Source organism: Notamacropus eugenii, chromosome 5, assembly GCF_028372415.1.
Source record: "Notamacropus eugenii isolate mMacEug1 chromosome 5, mMacEug1.pri_v2, whole genome shotgun sequence".
In the NCBI taxonomy this organism is placed as follows: domain Eukaryota; kingdom Metazoa; phylum Chordata; class Mammalia; order Diprotodontia; family Macropodidae; genus Notamacropus; species Notamacropus eugenii.
The window spans coordinates 442,687,674-442,707,911 of NC_092876.1; the positions used below are offsets into that span (position 1 = coordinate 442,687,674).

General features: G+C 34.4%; 1 protein-coding gene across 9 annotated transcripts in view; it reads left to right on the plus strand.

Moving 5' to 3' along the window:
• Nucleotides 1-20,238, plus strand: part of DMD (dystrophin) — a 2,329,373-nt gene that overhangs the window by 887,638 nt on the left and 1,421,497 nt on the right. For all 9 annotated transcript variants that reach the window (XR_011968542.1, XM_072616876.1, XM_072616880.1 and 6 more), the window contains 2 exons: nt 14,337-14,450; nt 16,390-16,545. Coding sequence is in view for 8 of the 9 variants with exons in the window: in XM_072616876.1 (XP_072472977.1) it covers nt 14,337-14,450; nt 16,390-16,545 (270 nt within the window). In the remaining variant the exon portion in view is untranslated. The remainder of the gene's footprint in view (nt 1-14,336; nt 14,451-16,389; nt 16,546-20,238) is intronic.

The following is a 20,238-nucleotide window of genomic DNA, read 5'->3' on the forward strand; positions in this document are numbered from 1 at the left end:
TTTTAGAATTTCTTTTCTCATGCAACCTTCTCAATGAGGAAGATTCCAATCTGTGACATCAGAAATGTGAAAACAACTTGATATATTTCTCCCTGCATATGTCTGCTCCTCTCTATGAAACACCTGACTGTCTTCTACATAGCTGCTCAAACTTAGTGTATGGAATTGGTCAATTTTTAAAAATTGAATTTTAATGTTACAAATAAATATTTGCTATCATTTCTATTTCTTCTCCTCTACTCCCCATTCCCCATCTTGCCAATTAAAGAAAAAGAAGATAAAAAGTATGCAAATATATACATAATAAATATACATAGTCCAGGAATACTGATTCTACATTAACAGTGTCCAAAAATGTATATTTCATTCTTCATCTCTAATCCATCATTTCTCAGGCATGAGCTGAGTATCTTTGGTCCTATAGAATCATGGTTTTTCAAGGCTTGAAAGTTGTTTTTCTTCATAATGTCATTGGTATTGTGTAAATTATTCTACTAGATTTGTTCATTCTGCATCACTTCGTAGAGGTCTTCCAAGTTTCTTCTGAAACTATCAGTTTTGTTGATTCTTACAGTGCAATAATATTCTTTAGCATTCATGTACCATTATCTGTTTAGTCATTACCATGTGAAATCTCCATTAGTTTGCTGTTGTGAGTAAAGCTGCTATTAATATTTTCGTACATATGGAAGATGGATTATTTTGGAGAAATGAAGGAAAGAGAATTTGGCATAGCCTGAGTTCTTTTTATCTACAGTGTTGCTCTCTTTCCTCCTTCTATTAGGTATGATGACCATTGATTTCAATTTCAGGATCCTCTATAACCTGTACCCATCAGAGATCCACTTGCATTCTCGTCATGCTGGCTGGTGATGTTCTTAGCGATAAACTTTCTCCTTCTTTTGCTTCTTACTCAACTGTCTCAAAGTAGTTATTTTCCCTTGTGGAAGGCAAAGTATCCCAGCAGTAAAAACAAGAGACTCTTGCTTCTGGTATTATCATTTACTTTGCTTTCTTGTGGAAATCTTTTTTTTTTTAAAGCAGCTACGTCAGTCTGGACTACCTTCTAACTGCACTATACATGCAAATAGAGTCCTATGCTCTTATAAACATTCCTGTTATCCTAGAATAGGATATGTTAATTGTAAACAAAGCAGGAATCTTCTTTATACTATACCAACAAGTTGTCATTTAGCCTATAAGGAGACAATATTGTTTGATAGAAAGAACCACTGGATTAAAAATTAGGAAAGAAATTCTTATTTTTGCCACTAACTACTTGTGTGACCATTGTGATTCACTTTATTTCTTGAGGCTCATTTCCTCAAAGGTAGAAGTATAGTATGTACAGTAAATGATATCGATTAGAGTAGACTATGTAGATTTCCCATTAGCTCCAACATTTTTACTGGCTATCCACCTTGTTTGGAATTTTCTCCCTCCTCTTACATTTCTTGACTTTCTGGCATTTCCTTCAATTTCCAGCTAAAACCTCATCTTCTATAAGAAACGCTTCTTAATCCTAATTAATGTCTTACTCCTGTTTGTCAGCGTATTATGTGTATATCTTGTTCATAATTGTTTGTTCGTTGTCTTCCCTATTAGACTGGGAGCTCTTTGAGAGTAGGGACAGGTTGTATGTGTGCATGTGTATGTGTGTGTGTGTTTACCTTTCTTTATATTCCCAGTATTTAGCATATTCTTAACAAAATGCTTATTGGTATCCTATGATCCTATGATTCCAGTGATTAGGATGTACAAAGCAGCACATTCTGTTTTTGAGATGACCCTAATTATTAGGTAGTTCTTCATAAAGTGCCAAAATTATATCACTGTTGTTCCAATTCATTGATCTGAGTTATGTTCTCTGGAACCACACAGAATAAGGTTAATACCTTCTCCATGTCACTTCTTAAAATGTTAAAGACCACAGATGTTAACTCCTTAATAACATACGTTTGTCAGTATAATGAGTGCTCAAATGCTTTGTCAGTTTCTATTTGCCCTGAGTAACTTCTTGAATTTTTATAGCTAAGAATGACTCCCATTTGTTAAATGCTATTGATAAGATACTAGGTTATATGCATTGTACTGTAAGAGCACAAACTCTCCTGATGTTGAAAAAGATTTTTTTTAAATACAGTGAGTCAAGAAGTTTCGTAACTATGACTACACCAGTTTTTTACAGTTTTTACCACTTGCTCGTCCTTGTCATATTCATTCTAAGTAAAAGCTTGCATATTTAATTATATCACCACATATGTACTTTGTTGACATCTGTTGGAAAAGAGTTCTATTGAGTCAACATTTTAAAGAGATAGCTATGAGCAATTATTGTTTAATATGAATATTTTAGGGGAGATAGGAATGCCATTTTCTGAGTGTTGCTATGTATTTTAAGAAACATTTTGAAATTTTATACATATATATGCATATGCATATATATATACATATGTAGGTATATATAAAATATTTTAAAATATTGAGAACTAAGAAATTAATATGGAAAAATCAATGACACTTGTTCTAATAATTTCTGTCCTTTGATGAGGTCTGGCATTCTGAGGAAATTGTTGGTCCCCAGAAGTTCATCATTCCTCTATATATGCGTGATGATCACCCTTCCACTCCATCCCCAGCTTTATCATTTGATTTTGGATGTCTGTCATAGTACAAATTATATTTGAAGCCTGCCTCCTAAGTATAAAATGTGTGACATAAAATATGTCATACAACATTTGTTGATGTGAGATAACATATATAACAGGTGGTAAGTGAACATATCATGCAAACCCGGAGAAGCCACAGTCCCAGTACCTTGTTAAGATAATAAACATTTATTATATCTTTAATGTATTTATGAATTTCTTTTACCTGGTAAATTCATTTGATTTAGTGAATGATGAATGTCTGACAGTATATCTATTTTTTTCAACTTAATCAGTATTCATTGCTTTAAAAAAATCTTCTTTTGGGTTTCCTTTTCAATGTATGGTATAACTTAAAAATCATGTCTTGAACTCCTAATTCTTTGAATTATTCCTTGAGTTATTTGAAAACATATTTAAAGGAAAAGATAGGATGCCTGAAGTGGTTTTGTTTTACAGTGGTGCAAGATGGAGGGAGGCAGAGTCATATGAGTAAGACATAGAAGACATAGAAGCTATGCTGCATAGTGATTAAAGACAAGTGCCATCGTATCACTGTATTGCCTAACCAGACATATCTTTTTATTAACTTTTTCTGGGTTCCTGTAGCATCAGTCTGAAGGATGGCTTTCTCATTTTTTGTTTTTACTGATATTAAGATCTATAGCCTAACAGCTCAAGCTAGTGTGGTCAATTAAGAACAAGGTGTTCTGTTTTCTAAACTGAGTTCTTTATTACCAATTTAACATTGGTAATATTGGTAAACATTCTTTAACTCCTAATAATGTAAATGAAATTTTAAAATAATATAGAATAGACATGATTGTCCAAAGGTGGCTAGGAATTACAGGTGGGACTTGGAGTTAGGAAGACCTAGTTCAATTTCTGTCTCGGATACTTATTATTAGTTCTGTAGTCCTGAGCAAGTAAATGAACTTTGAATTTTGTTTCTAAATTAAGGAGGACAATAACATCTACTTCACAGAGTTATAAGAATGCTGTGATGAGCTAAGAAAAAAATTAAATATATGTGTGTATACACATCTCTGTATGTGCAATACTTTGAAATAAACCCTGAAACTACTATGTAAAGTGATAGCTATTATATGGGCTGTTTTAGTTACTGAAACAGACAGCTTTATGCTCGAAGCGGGAAATGTTACCTTCCTAAGCACTAAACAGATGTCCTCATTGTATCCAAGTCACTGATTCTGTTGGTTGGAAGTCTTCTGTGTATATGGCCTTTTTACCCAATGTTTCCTCATTTGTGTTACTGGGTTTTGTTTGTGTTGCTGCTTCTACAATCGTTTAAGACTTGCTTTTAATTACAAGAACAAACTATAGGGTTTCAGCAAATGGATGTTTCTGTCTCGTAAAAGTGTAAATACAAAAATGCCATGATCTCTCTGTTAGCATCTCACATCTGCATAATGCAAAAGTAAAGTAAGACACTTTACTCACAACAACCCTGTTGGGATAGTAGAAGTATTATCACCTCCATTTTAAATAAAAAAAAATGAAGTTCTCAAAAGTGACTTGTCTGGTCATATGGCTAAGTGACTTGTGTGTGGACGCGTTAACTAGTAAATACCTAAGATAGGAGTTAAATGCAGGTCTCATCACTTTGAGAAGTCTAGGCTTCTATTAAGTAAACTATACTTTACTCTTGGCCTGATGTAAACTGAACTTAAAAATCACAAGGTCAAAGGAAAAAACATAACAGAAAAATATCTTCTCTTTGACTTTTTTTCCCCGATGAAAAGTCATTGGGTAAGGAATTAGAAACACATTCTATTTCATGTTCTCCTTTTCCCATTCTGAACATTGAAGGATTCTTCCTATCCCCATCCATATAGAAGAGTTAATTATTGACTTACTTCTATCAGGCAAATTATGACTTTTGGTTGTACTAGAGAGCAAAAAGCCAAAGTGTTTTTTACCTGTTTCTTGTAAGCAAAGATATTTAGGTATTCTGACATATTTCAAATAATTAACAGTATTTTCCTTCATAATAAGAGATTTGAGGAAATGTTTTAGCTAATTTTTCATATTTTTCATACTTTGACAGATCCTTGTGTTCATTGATACAGTTGTTAATACTGACAACTGTGTGATTTTGTTTGTGTCTCCCTCTCACACCATGACCAGACCACTTTCTTTTTCAGTCATGTATCTCTGATGACATCCTTGATGGACTTCTTTTGTACAATTCTCTGTTAGTCATGTGTGTTAGCCAGCATGTGCGACTTTGTTGACTTTTGTGTGACTTTCAACTTTAATTCTTCGAAGATGTCATACATATGACTAATTAAATATACCCATCTAACATTAAATGAATTCCTGCATATAAGTAAAAGTAGAGGCTTCTATAAGAAAAGTTCCTGGATTATACAGGATGGGAATTCATAAAAGAATTTTGGACTAGATCCTAACTGTGATGTGCCCATCATTATCCCCAGATGTAAAGTATGCCCATGTATCAATAATGTATTTATTGTATTTAGATGGTTCCTGGTATAATAACATTACACACATATGATGTATTATTGATTATGAACAGATTGGTAAAGTAAACTAAAGGATGATCCCTAGCATATTAGTGAATAACCCTCTGGAAAGTTTATGGGAAATGTAAACAAAAGTCACACGGGATGAAAGGAATAGATGTGGTATGAAATACATAGTTGGAGGGATTAAAGGCAACAAATATATGAAATACATATCATATATACATATATTTTCAGTGACTTCTCTTATTGCTCTAGGGGTTAGTGATGATTTGTTTGACTTTTTTATCCTTATTTATTTATATTATATATATATATTACATATATAAATATATATAATATTATGTTCATATATATATTTATATTTTAAATGAAATATCCCTATTTTATCCTTATTCAAGGACTTTTTCTATCCCTCTTTGTTTCTGCTCCTACTAGACGCTAGTAATATCTCCAGTTTATTTAAACACATAACTTTTCCTCTGTTCTAATATATTCTTCCATGAAAACACAATAGCCCATTATACAGTCAATATTTTGATTGTTAGAGGATGGGTGTGATGTATATGCGGGCATATCTCACTAAAATTAATCATGAACCAATCAACAAACATCTATGAAAAATGTATTATGTGTCCTACATTGTACTAAGGGCTTAGGATAAAAAGATAAAATAGAACAGTAGCTATCCTCAAGATGCTTATGTTTTAATGGAGAAAACACCATGAATGAATTAGTATAAGATAAAAACAAAGGAGATGGATAGTAACCTTAGTGGGAATGGTACTAGCAGCTGAGGCAACCTGAGGTCTCCAATGCCTCATCTAAGGGATGGATGACCCTTAATATTAGTACAGGCTCTGTTGTTCCCTGAGAAGCTAGACAAGTTTCAAATATAGGCATGATGACACTGTAATAGACTGCGTTGTTTGATGACTACTAACCTAGCTAAGTGATAGATGGTCTGTCACCCAAAGGTTGGCTGCTCTCTCTCTCTCCCGCTTTGTACATATGTATGTATAAGTGCATATGCATACATATATACACATACACATATACACATATAAATATATTACTCCTAGCAACTCATTAAACATAGAGGCTTCACAATATTTGTCCTTGGAAGGAAGTACCCCCATTAATGAAATCCTGGATTTTTCAAAGTGTGTGTGCATGCATGTGTGTGTGTGTTCATGCGTATACATACACACATCTATGTATATATCTATATATGTGTGTGTATATCTATACATATATATATGTGTATATGCATGTATGTGTGTGTATTAAAAGTACTACATTAATGAGGGGAAAATAGCTACTTCTTGTGGCAAGATTGTAAACTGTCTTATAAAAATGACCATGTATAAATGGGGTAGCATAGTTCCGGTATTCTGTCTCATGTTAATATTTTATAGAAATTATGGTAATGATCTTATATCATATAAATATATGATTACAGTAATGAGGTTTTCATAGCTCATTTGCCAAAATCACTATTTGTGAAGTATTTCAGATAGGAATCTTTGAAGTCACAGCCAACCCTTAACATTCACAAAACATTGTGAATCATTTTGTGTGGTTTTTATTGAGGTTACAGTCTTCTTGAAGAAAAGGTTCAAAATTAATTTGATTTATTTAGATAATTAAATGTTTTATAAGAATTTAAATTTGGAGACCCTTGTAGAAATGACAACTAAAATCTGATTATAATTTAAGCGTACATGTACTTCTGGAAATGAAAGTGAATACTAATAGCCTATTATAAAAATAATTATCATGGAAAATAATTGACCCTACCCCCTTTAGTGAAATATTTCTTTAAATTAATCAAAGAAAAAACAAATTCAGAGCTTCATGCCACCTTATATATATTTGAGACTGAAAAAAATCATTCCTAGATTATAAAAAATTGAGGCAATACTTCTTGTTTTTGCAATTAGAGAACCAAAATCTAGAGTTAATGTGTCCATAATAACACAGTGCTTTGCATATGGTAGATGCTTAATTTTGTGGAATTGATTTGAATAGAATTGCATTCTCTAGGATCAAAGGTGAGACAGTAGGAAAACGATGTGGTGTTTCTATGGGAATTAAAACATTTGACTTTCATGTAAATATCTCAAATCAGCATTGCAAAATCCCTTAACTGAAGAGTAACATATCTGGCCACATTTCCCTCACCCTTTCCACAATGAACAGTGAGGCAAGATTTTTGTCCTTTGGTCATTTACTTTCTCCTTAAAACATAAACTTCTTCTTTGATGTCCATCATACATAACAAAGTCCTTGAAATCAGGGACTGTCACACTCCCATCTTTGTCTGCCTAGCTCTCACAATAGCGAGATTTAGTGCTAGAAGGGACTTTGATTATTACCTAGTTCTATATAGAACATGAGACCTGGAGTCAAGAAGACCTGAGTTTCAGTCCTTCTTCCAGCACTTCCTAGCTGTGTGACCATGGTCAAATCATTTAGCCTCTCTATGTCTTAGTGTCCTCATTTGTAAAAATGCTGATAATAATAACATCTATCTCAAAGGATTGTTGTGAAAATCAAATAAGTTAATGTGCATATATAAAGTACTCTGTATACTTTAAGGCACTGTATAAAAGTTTCTTTCACCATCATCACCATCACCACATCCATTGTCATAGTCATCATCCCCTCACGATACCAGTTACTAGATCTGTCTGTCTGTGTTCATCCTTCATTCTTGAAGATAACCATGACATCAGAGAAATGATGACATGACTTGCATTTGACTTTGTTCTGAGTGAGGGAGGGCTGTGCCAGAGTTACTAGATAAGGATATTAAAATCCCCAAAGATTGTGTGACCCAATAAGCAAATAGCACTGTTAGGTTTCTAGTCTTGGTTCTCTTACAATAAATTGAGAATTCTTGTCACCAAATGACACTATTTACAAAAGGCTATGTGCCTTTGTATCCCTACTTCTTAGCAAAGAGATATTAGAGGCTGTTAAGTCCTGTGTGATACTGATTGTGGCTCCGCAATATTTGAATTGTTTCTTTTTGGTGACTTGTAGTATTTTTTTCCTAGACATGAGAGTTCTGAAATTTGGCTATAATGTTCCTTGGAGTTTTTATTTTGGGTTCTCTTTCATGGGATAATTGGTGAATTATTTCAATACCTATTTTGCCCTCAGCTTTCTAGATATCAGGGCATTTTTCCTCAGTAAGGTCTAAGTTCTTCCTTTTGATTATAGCTTTCAGGTAGCCCAATGATTCTGATATTGTCTCTCCTCAATCTATTTTCCAGGTCAGTTACTTAGGTTTTTTGTATTTTCTTTTGTTTCTTTTTTTTCATTCTTTTGAATCTATTTGATTGAATCTTGATGTTTCATAGAGTCGTTAGGATCCACTTGCAAAATTCTAACATTTAAGGAGTTGTTTTCCTCAATTTTTTACCTTCTTTTCTATTTGGCCAATTTCACTTTATAAGTAGCTGTTTTCTTTTTCCAAGCTGTTGACTCTTTTTTCATCATTCTCTTGCATCACTCTCATTTCTTTTCCCAATTTTTCTTCTACCTCTCTTAAATGCTTTTTAAACTCACTTTTGAGCTCTCCAATGTGATCTTTCTGGGCTTCAGACCACTTCCCATTTTTCTTTGGAGTTTTGCCCATAGGTGTTTTGACACTGTTGTCCTCTTCTTAGAATGTTTCTTGGTCTTCCCTGTGACCATAATAACTTTCTATGGTCAGGTTCCTTTTTGTTGTTTTTTACTCATCTTTTTTGTCCTTTTCCCTTTCTTTAAAATTTAAGCTCTGCTCCAACAGTAGAAAGGACACTGTCTCAGGCTCCTTATGCCAGGGAGGGTAGGCCCTGGCTGTTTACCTGATGCTGCACTGATGTTGCCCTGAGGTTTTCAGAGCACCACCTCATGTCTGGTATTGTGCTTAGGGAATGGGTTGGAGTATAACTGAGTTCATAGAGTTCTGGCAGTTTACCTGGAGCTAAGCTGGAATCCTAGTGTTTTTATCTGCCATGTGCTGAGGCCAATGGGGTGTTTCTGCATTTCCTCATGGCTACACTGAGGCAGTCACTCCACAGGAGTCTGCCTGTCTGCCACTGAAGCACATGGCAAGGGCTGGGACTGTGTAAGAACAAGCAAAGTAGGATTTTTGTTGTTTTCTTTTTGGAGTTCAGTTTCCCAGGTTCATTGAAAACAAATGAAGACTCAATTGCCTTTGAACCCTGATGGTTCACTGCTGTGTTGAGTCATGTAGGTTTGGTGCCTATTGGCTGAGCCAGTCAGGAGCTGAGTTTTTGTTACACACACACACACACACACACACACACACACACACATTATATACTAGGAGGTTTTTTTTGTTTTGTTTTCTTTTTTTTTAGGGTTTTTTGTTTGTTTGTTTTGTTTTGGGGCTGTGCTTATGAGCAGGAACTTTTGATTCCCTGGATGAGACTTTGAATAGCCTTTTGTTAAGAGCTCCCTGACTACTCAGAGATTTGTGCTCTCCTGGTCCTGTGCAGTATGTGGGTGGTTGTATTACTTTGTTCAGACAGTAAGAGCCCTGTCTATTGAATCTCTGGGCTGATTTTGCTATGTTTCTCTGCTTGTATTTTCTCCAGATTAAAGGTATTAGCCTTTTCCCTGAAATAGTGATTGATTGATAAATATTTAATTAAAGAAGGATTGTTAACCACTTTGAAGCTGTCTTTCCTTTCTAAAGCAGATCAAAGAACCTGTGCTAGCAGGCCATCCCATGTGTGGTAGGGGCTTGCTGATACAGCCTTAGACATTCACCTGTTTCAGCAAGACTGTGCTGAAGCATGTTGCAATTATCAGAGCTGGAGTCTTCAAGTTCCTCTGGTTATGCTGAGGCACATTGGGGGTCCTGGTGTTGGTGTTTGCCTTCTCCACTGCACTAGGGCTCTTGAACTCCTACTGTTTTGCTGAAGCGGGGCTTGCTGCTGGCTTGCTGGAATGCTCCCTGTCCTGGATTTTTTCCCCTTTTTTTCTAGTGAGAGAGAACTTCTTTGCCAATCTTCCAAGATTTTTGGACTAAAAGATTGTTTTACTTTCTTTTTGCTGCTTCTTCTTTTCTAGGATTTGTTTTGATGCATCATTTTATAGTTGTTTGGAGGTGAATATGGGAGAATTATGGCAATTTACTGCTTACTTCACCATTTGACTCCTGGAACTTGTGTTCCTGAATTAGTTTTCAGAACCAGGTATCCACTGTGGTAGTATAGTTGGTATGACACACTCTTCCACAAGTACATACAGAGTTCAGGGGAAAGGGGCAGCAAACTTAGACAATATATGTTGCATAAGGGTAAATAGCCACTCCTAGGAAATATTTATCTCCCTTTGTTCATCAATTCCATACTTATCTTGAGCTCCTAATACAGACTCTGTAGTTAGCAAGCAGCTGATGTTATAGAGGACATTGTTGAAATGCTAATGAGAATTCCAAATCCTTTGGTCCTCATATTTTCACAAAATTCTCTTCCACTGAAGTGTTGAGAGGCCAGACAAAAGCTCTATCCAAGTGATCCCCTCTTGGGTAAGATATTTTTCCCCCTTCACCAAAAGGCGCTAAAATATCTTGTATTTTGCACTAGATTTTTTTTTTTAATAAGGGAACAATAGGGATTGACCATGTCAAGTCAGTCCCTCGAGTTAGAAAACTTTCTTGTTTCACCTAGGTGATTGTTTTTTAATTGATGCCTACTCTTTGTTTATATTTAGTTCATGCTTCTGCTCGATTAGCTGAGATCCAGCTTAATGCCTTGCATTAAGTGAGGTTAGGTAATTGTCAAAGCTGGCTTCTATATTTATAGATAAATGACCATTCTTTTCTAAAGGAGGTTTAGATATAGATACTCCATTTCTTCTACAAAGAAAATCAAAATTAGACAACAAATATGTTTTATCTCATCCATGAAAATGGACAGTGAAATGAAAAAGCAATTAGGTCATGGTCTTAATGTGATAGTTAATATTTTCTGTATTTTCTCCTATCCTTTTTTTGATAATCACTGTCAGAGTGCTCTGAGTAATGCTCCAATGTCCCTTCTAGCTCTAACATTCTGTAAATCAAAGATATATTCAAGAGAACATGAATATAGAGGTGGCAGCATCAATAGAAATCATCTAATCTGCATCATTCATTTTACCAATTGGGAAATAGAGGAACAAGTGATTTCTGGATGACACGTAATCAGCTGTACCACCAGGACCTGCATCTGGAGCCTTTGACTCCAAATCCAATGTGCATTCATCTATATCATGTTGCCTTTCTTATTTTTAGGATCTATTATTATGGTCCAGGAAAGCAATTCCTAGGAGTGAAATGGCTATAAATTGAAGTAAATAAAAGTTAAAACATGCTATGCTAAATGGAAGGAGAAACATTAATTAGAATGATAAGATTTTGAAAAAAAATAAGGACAAGACAAATTTGAGATAATGCATGAAAAATTTATAATCCATAACTGACTGTATAAGATGAATTATTATCATTTTGAATGTTTTCCCCAACTTAACATTAGACGTTGTTTTTAAGGTTAGGTTGCCTTGAAAACTAATAAATACATATTAATGCCCATTTAAGAGCAAGTATGGGATTTAATATTTCTTCTTCTCTCTTAAATTAAAATTCATTGAGATTCTGGGAAAAACTGCAAAAATTTTGTTTGCATTTGTCATACCCACGATCAGCATTGTTTTATTTTGAACTTTCTAAATATTTTCTAAGACTAACAAGTCATTTGTTTCCAACATTAATGTAGAAGACTTTTATTTAACGAACCAATCCAACTTTATTGTCACATTATGTGATAGAATTTAGTTGCTTTAAAAATTGCTAGTTGAGCTATTAAAAAAGAAAGTTAAATTTTGGTACTCATAGCTTTCTTTAACCAGTAAAAGCCATTTTAATTCATGTAAACTATAAAATCCAAAGTCAAAATTTAGAATATGGATAGTTATCACTAGACCTCCTTTCCTATCTAAGTTTATTTAACTTGTAGATGTCTTCTGCAGTAAGAAAAGATTTCAGTTATTTATTTCACCCCCTATAAGACCACAACTTAGTTTCTTTGAAACTCATAATTTGTATTGCAAATACATTAGGCTCTTGGGCAAAATAACACACTACTCACTACTGTATGAGCTATAAGGCAGAATTTTATTTAAGGGACTGGAAGCTTCTGTATTCAGACCAGGGTCCAAGTAGTTTAAGTTTGGTATTGGAAAAACAATGAGACACAGATCATTCAAAAAAATGAGACACAGATCATTCAACAGATAATAAAAAAGAGATTTACTTAGCCTTAGCAGGAGAATATTCAAGAAGGATAAGCATTAATGATGCCTCAAGTTGATTTATCTCAATGAAGCTTCCTTGTCTGAGTTATTGGACCATGATCCAGTAACCAAACAGTCCCTGGAGCTCCTTCTGGCTGCTTTGCATTGAGACTAACAGAAAGTGATGTCTATATTTTATACCTATAGATGCTTGTGTCAACCAGTAACCTACAGTTGTTTCAGTACCTTCTGAGGAAAATCTAATCCAAATTTCGTGGGTGGAAAGATTCAAATATTACTCCAACTAGAGATAGGCATCTGATGGGGGATATGTGAGAAATAGGAATAGTGAATGAAGAGGAGGAAAAGGAGGAGGAGAAGGAGAAAAAATGTCAACAAATTATTTTTTTTAAATACTCAGAAGAAACCAGAAGAAAGATCAGAAATATTGAAGAGAACACAGGCAATCAAGTCAGTGTTGTTATTATCACATTAAATTTGAATATGTGCATATTTAAAGAGCCATATGTAATAAATTCATAATTTCCCTGCAATAATCTTATTCTGACATATTTTATATATTAAAACATTAATTTTTACTCATTTTAGTTCATATTTTTAATGTGTAATAGTACAGCCAAGAAATATAAAACAATTCTAAGGTATAATATCCAGGACTAAGAATGTTAAAAAAAAAAACAAAAAACAGGTAAACTAGCCAAGGGATCAATATATGCTGAAATCTACAGAGATGTTAAGGTTTAGCCAAAATAATTCCTCTAAAACTTTACTGGTAAGGTTTAGGGGAGTTATCAGATATTTCATCAAAAGATTTTTAGGAAGAAAAGAAGGCAAAAGTGATGGCTGAATATTGTCTGCATAAATGACAGACCGTGGAAATAAAGGGTAACATTTCACAATCCTATGTGCTTTAATACTGTAAAAGATTTTAGAAAATTCTTGGAAAATGACTATAAAGGAAGCAAAATCTAAAAAAAAGATAGTAATATGTGGGATATTGAAAGGTGTCTTGTGAATTAAAAAAAAATAACACCACAGAATCCACAGACTCTCCAGTATGGAAGAAACCTTAGGCTGTCTAATCCAAATGTGTCTGATATCCTCTTCAATGTTTTCTACATTTCCCTCTGTCACATCTTTGACAACTGGTCATTCAGCCTTCGCTTGACAATCTCTAGTGAGCTGGAGGCATCCTCTTGCATTGTTTGAAAGCCCATAAGTGATAGGACTTTTTCCTTTATATCAGTCTTGAATGCGTCCCTCTCTAACTTTGTCCGAGTGCCTCTTGTTCTGTCCACTGGGACACAAGTTTAGATACAGTCTCTCACCTGTTCATTACCCTCCTGGCTCCTCAGTGAAGTAGTATGTAGACAGTATATTTTCCCTTTTAAGATGATGAAAGCTTGCATTGAGAGTTTAAAGCCAGAGGGAAAATTGACACTATCAAATTTGGAAAATTTTTATGGAAAGGTCAGGTAAGGGAAGCTATAAAGACACAATTGAATTGAGTTTATCATTCATAATCTGTTTCATGTACTATAAGGGCACACTTAGCTACACTACATGTTGCACCTTAATTTTTTTCTAAAGGGAAAAATGATGTAACATTCTTGACAATAACTTCATAAAACTATATCATGCAATCATATTTTGTTCTTAACAATAACTGAATTATTCCCATGTTAAACACTAGACTATGACAATATACTCTAAATAAAGAGGATTTTCTCCAGAAGAACAAGTTGTAGACATCTTTCAGCCCTTAGAATTTCTGTACTAGTGGGCAGAAATAAATCCCTGTGATAAATGGTATGAGAAGCAATGGGTGCTCTAATAACACCATAAAATGCTTCTCTAATTACAGAATGACATAAAAACCCTGGAAAAATGGATGGCAGAAGTTGATGTTTTCCTGAAAGAGGAATGGCCAGCTCTTGGGGATTCAGAAGCTCTGGAAAAACAACTGGAACAGTGCACAGTAAGAAATATTTATATAAATGCCAGAGTATTTGGTTGTATAGAATGAGAAATAGCCAAGTCTATTTAGGCAAACTTCACTTAGCCTAGACTAATTTTCTTAACATACCATTTTAAAATTCAATTGTAGGTAATGAGAGTAAAAAACCAGTATGAGTCATTTGTTCAATCATAATAATACATTATTATTAGGTAGCTAGGTGATGTGGGGGATAAGGTGTTGAATCTGGAATCAGGAAGATCTGAGTTCAAAAATCTAACCTCAGAAAATTACTAACTTTGTCACTCCAGGCAAGTCACTACATTTCTATCTTCCTTAGTTTCCTTATCTCTAAAGTGGGGCTAATAAATTCCCTACTTCCAAGGATTGTTATGAGAAACAAATGGCATAATATTTGTAAAGGACTTAGCAAATCTTAATGAACTGTATAAATTCCAGCTCTCATCATCAATCAGTCCTGTCTCCTACATATTTGTTCTCTCTCTCCCTCTCTCTCTCTGTGTCTCTCTCTATGTATATACATATATATATGTTTATATATGCTTCCATTGGAGGTTAAGAATAGTAATGTGGTATGGAGAATTCTCAGATGAGGAAATCCCCCTTAATAATGCAGATCAGCAGTCTTTCTGCAACTTACAGTCTGAAAAAATTGCCTAGAGCCCTAAGAAGTTCAGTGACTGACCCAGTATCACACAAACAATGTAAGTCAGAAGCAGGACTTAAACCCAGGTCTTTCTGTCTCTGAGTCCAGCTTTCTAGTCCCTATAGCTTGTCCCCTCTGTTGTCTCTTTTATATTTGCAAAAGCCTAATAGTGCCTGGGAAAAGTTCCTGAAATATCAACTCACCTATATCTATTTCTATATAAACCCTTGCTATAATATTCTTTTTGTTTGAAATTCTACATATTTTCAAAATAAAATTAACAGATTAAAAAGTCACTTTGCCATTGGATTTAGGGTTTATTTTACCCAGTCAAGTTAGATAGTACAAGTATCGTCATCCTCATTTTAGAAATAAAGAAATAGAGACTCAGAATCTAAATTATAGATAATATCAGAGCTTGAACTTGAACCCAGTTTTCTCACACTAAATCAAAGGATCTTTATACTCTATCTCTTATCTGTCAGATCACAATTTATGTTAGTTTATGCTAGCATAAATTCGAACAGTAAGATAAACTCATATCACTATTTTCTATTTTTTTCTCAAAACAGAAATCCTATATTATTTTTCTTTTGCTAATAATCAAAATATTTTTCAGTTAATGTCCAAGACCAAGAAGATCATGGAATCATGTCAGTTTTGTAATACTGGTTTTCTAAATTTCTTAATTTTAAATTATCTTAGATTTAAGGAAATTGATTACATATTGTTTTAAAGTTTACAAAGTACTTTATATGCCTTATCACATTTGTTTCTCAGAACATATCTTTGAGGTAGGTGCTATATATGTTACAGATGAGAAGAATAAGGCTCAAAGAATTTAAGTACTCTGCCCAAAGTAGAACAGCTACTAGAGGCAACTAGATGACTCAGTGGATAGAGTACTGGGCATGAATTCAGGAACACCAGAATTCAAAACCAACCTCAGACATTTACGAGGTATGTTACTTTGGGCAAGTCACTCAACTTGTGTTTGCCTTAATACACTTGAGAAGGAAGTGGCAACTCACTCTGGTATCTTTGCCAAGAAAACTCCCTGGTCAGCACTGGACTGCTCTAATCTATAGCATCACAAAGAATCGGATGTGACTGAACAAGAACAAAAACCCCTGGTGCATGTCAGAAGTAAGATCTGAACCTAAGTTCTCTTAACTCCAAGTCTTAGTATTCTTCTCACTACACTACGTTTCCTAGTTACATTGGTTTTCAAATCATGGAATATCTATTTCCTATATGGTGCTAATTAACAAAAAAAACACTTTTTTTCTTTAGGTTTTATTAAATGATATCCAGACAATCCACCCAAGTTTAATCAGCGTCAATGAAAGTGGGGATAAGATAAAGAAGGAAGCAGAGCCACAGTTTGCTTCCAAAGTTCAAGCAGAGTTAAAAGAACTGAATGCCCAGTGGGACCATATTTGCCAACAGGTTGGTGGTCTATGATGGTGTTTTGATTTCTTTTGCTTAATACTCTCATTTTCCTTTGTCTCCTTTTCAACTGCCCCTCTCTTTCAACTTTTCACCGATTTCTTTGTGTTCTTTTAGACACTTTCAGTTCAGAATAATTATTAACCTTCTCTCTCACAAAGTTTACTTCTAATACAGAAATATGTCCAGAGTAGATATTACAGATTGAATGATTTAATCTTACTGAGGCTCAAAAATTGAATGTTAAAAATATAGATTGGCATCACAAAATGAACTATCACTTACAAAAAACAAACTTTCATATTTTTGTCCATGTTTTCATTTAATTTTTGAATATATAGCTTTCGATCAATCCTATTTTAAAATGAGCATGGCAGAGAGGTAAAGGTAATTTTAAAAAAAATCAAAGTTGCATGCAGGAATATATGGTGGTATTATTAAATATAACTAAGACTTTCCCAAATTTGACTTCTAGCCTAGAATGGGCTAGAATGGGCTGCCTGAATGGGAGGCAGGCAGTTCAGATAAGTGATATATAATATAGCAAAAACCTAAAATTTGTACCAGACCAAATATTGATTAGGAATAAAATGAGAAACTGAGACTTATTTCATTCCATGACTGCATAAAATATCAGCAAGAAACTCAAAAGCTTTAGGAAAGAGGGTAACTAACAAAATGAAAGCCAAGGTAGACAGTCAAGCTAGTAGTCTCCTAGTACGACCAGAGATGTGCTGGAAACACATCTGGCCTCTAAATCTGTGTGTGGATGGTAGAAGGCTTCCCTGAGAAAACCGCTGATCAAAAATTCCTGTGGAATCCATGGTGAGCAGCAGTGATCAAGACACCTCAGGTCAAGGTACTCCAAGATACCTAGCACTTTGTCCTGAGAATTCATAAAGGACCTAAAAGATCCAAGGGAATGTAGCATGTGGATATGGAGATAATGCAGGTACCCTGGTTATGAAGGGGAAGACCAAGCAAAGCTCATTGCTTTCCCCAAAAGTACAGAACAGGGCAGAGCCTGCCCTATCTAACAGCTTCAGTTCTAGAACTAAAGCTAGAGAGATGAGTATACCAATGATAGTCCAAACATTTTCAGTATCATTACAAATCTAGAGATTCCCCCCAAAAGAGAAAGTAACTCTGTAACAACTATAAGCAGGAATTTAAAGGAAAAAAATCTTTTTCCAAGGTACTATGTGAGTAGTAGAAATGTAGTAGAAAAGCAGCAAGAGATTTCAAAATGAAATAAAATTTCCAGAGGAAAGAAATGGAAGAAGAATAAATAGTCTAGAAGAGAATGTAAACAGCTAAAGGCTAAGAATATAACCATCCATTGAGGAACTGCAGAACAGATTATTTTATATGAATGTAACAGAATATTACTAGCCTCTGAAAAATTGAAAAGAGATGATATCAGAGAATTCTTGGTTGTATGAGCTGATACAGAGAAGTCAATGCAATCGAGAGAATGATTTGCACCGGGGTAACACTGCAAAACAACTTTGAAAGAAGTTTTAAAAAATCTTTGAAAAACTTAAAAATTCTGATCAATGAAATGATCAGCCTATGATGACGCATATGACATACCTCCTTCCAGAGATACGATGGATGCAAGATGAGAAAAAAGACACATTTTTGGACAGGGCAGCTGTGTATATTTCTTTTTCTTGGTTGTGCTTATTTGTGACAAGGCTTTCTCTTTCTTTATTGTAGTTTTAACTGGAGGGGAGCATAGATAGGAGATGGAGTAACCATTATGATTCTAAGTAAAGGGGAACTTTTGAAAGTTAAAAAATATATATATTTCTAGAAGAGAACAGAAGAAAATTCAGAAGGAAGTAGCAAGACAGAGGCAGCATAGCTTTGAAAATTGGAGATAGAATTTATTATGTCCTTTTAAAAACAGTGTTCTTTCTTTTGTGTTTAAGCTCAGAATTTAAAAAAAAATTAATGTATGAGACTAGATAAATGAGTGAATTGATTTAAATAGCATTTATTAAGTGGTTATTCTCTACAAACACAAAGGATAGAAATGCTTTCAAGGACTATCAACCCCCTCCCCCCAGGACCATGGTAATTCAGGAAACAATATGTAACAGGTTTCAGCTGTAAATCAAATAAAAAGGACACTGAGTACAACAGCCTAAATGTGTTTTTATGGAAGGAATTTTAAGGGGAAATAATTGAACGTAACATTTTAGTGAGTTATTTTTCACATCTTTATTTCTTCTATACAGGCTTTATTAAGAGGGCTCAGAGCTACTATGGGAAGAGTCTGAGATTTGTTGTTAGAAAATTAAAGTTCTAAATCCTGAACCTGTTACTTATTACTTGTGTCACCTTGGGCAGGACAGTCAATCTCTGTGGTCCTCATTTTCCTCACGTTTAAATGAAAAGGTGTACTAGATGAGCTCTCAGGTTCATTCATTTTTAAATTTTTTTTTTAATTTATGATCTTTAGAATCATTTAGTCACTAATTTTGGGTTTTTTTTTTTGTTTTAAGAAAAAAATCAGGAGATTGAATGAGACTGAAAATATAAAGTATAAAGGCTCACATTTGACATACTTCTTTCTATTTTAAAAAACACAATTTAGAGATGAAATATTAAGTACTTTTTTAGTCATGAAACAGATTTTAGAATTTTTCTCCTTAGAGGGTGGTTAAAGAACTGCATCCCTTTTCTAGTCTTTTTCTTTTCTTTTTCAATTTCTCTATGTTTTATAAGCAATCTTGAAAAATATTGAGGTCATGATCTACATCCCAGATAGTCTTATCAGATATCATACTTTAGAAAAAAAACAGCCGAGTACTCCACCAAGTACTCCACTCCATTCTTTAACAATGTTACATCTTGTCTCTACCATGGCCAAGCTTCGTATATTTCTGTATTCATTTCAACTACAGGTTTACTTTATCTATTCTGTTCATGGAAAAATACAAGACTGCTGGTCACCTGATATTTTTTTGGCTCTCTCACTCAATGTTATGTCAGTCAGCATTTGAAAATGTGTAGTCTTTGCACATAAAATCAATAATTTAATCAACAAATATTTATTAAGCATGTACTATGTGCCAGGTACTGTGCTAGGCACTGAATTCAAAAAGAAGCAAAACCCAGTCTGTGCCCCCTTGAAACTCACAAACTAATAAGGGAGACAACTCTCCTCTCCATCTCTCTCTCTCTCTCTCTCTCTCTCTCTCTCTCTCTCTCTCTCTCTCTCTCTCTCTCTCTCTCTCTCTCTTTCTCCCTCCCTCCCTTCCTCTTTCCCTCCCTCTACACACACGCACGCACACACACACACATGTACATACACATACTGTTGTTATTCAGTCATTTTGAGTCATGACTCACTCTCTGTGACCACATCTTGGCAAAGATACTGGAGTGGTTTTTCTCTAGCTCATTTGACAGAGGAGGAAATGGAGGCAAACAAGATTAAAGAGTCTTCTAGGATCACACAACTAGTAAGTATCTGAGGTTGGATTTGAACTTGGGTCTTTCAGACTCCAGATCCATCATTCTATCCATTGTTCTATTTAGCTGCCTTTCTGCCCTGCCCTGCCCCCAACAACCCATGAGTACAGTCTCTTCCATTAATAGTTAACTTGAGGACCTGGAAGTCACCACATTTCCTCTCCAAATTTCCAATTAAAAGAAAAAAAAATTACAAAGAAAGGTTATCAG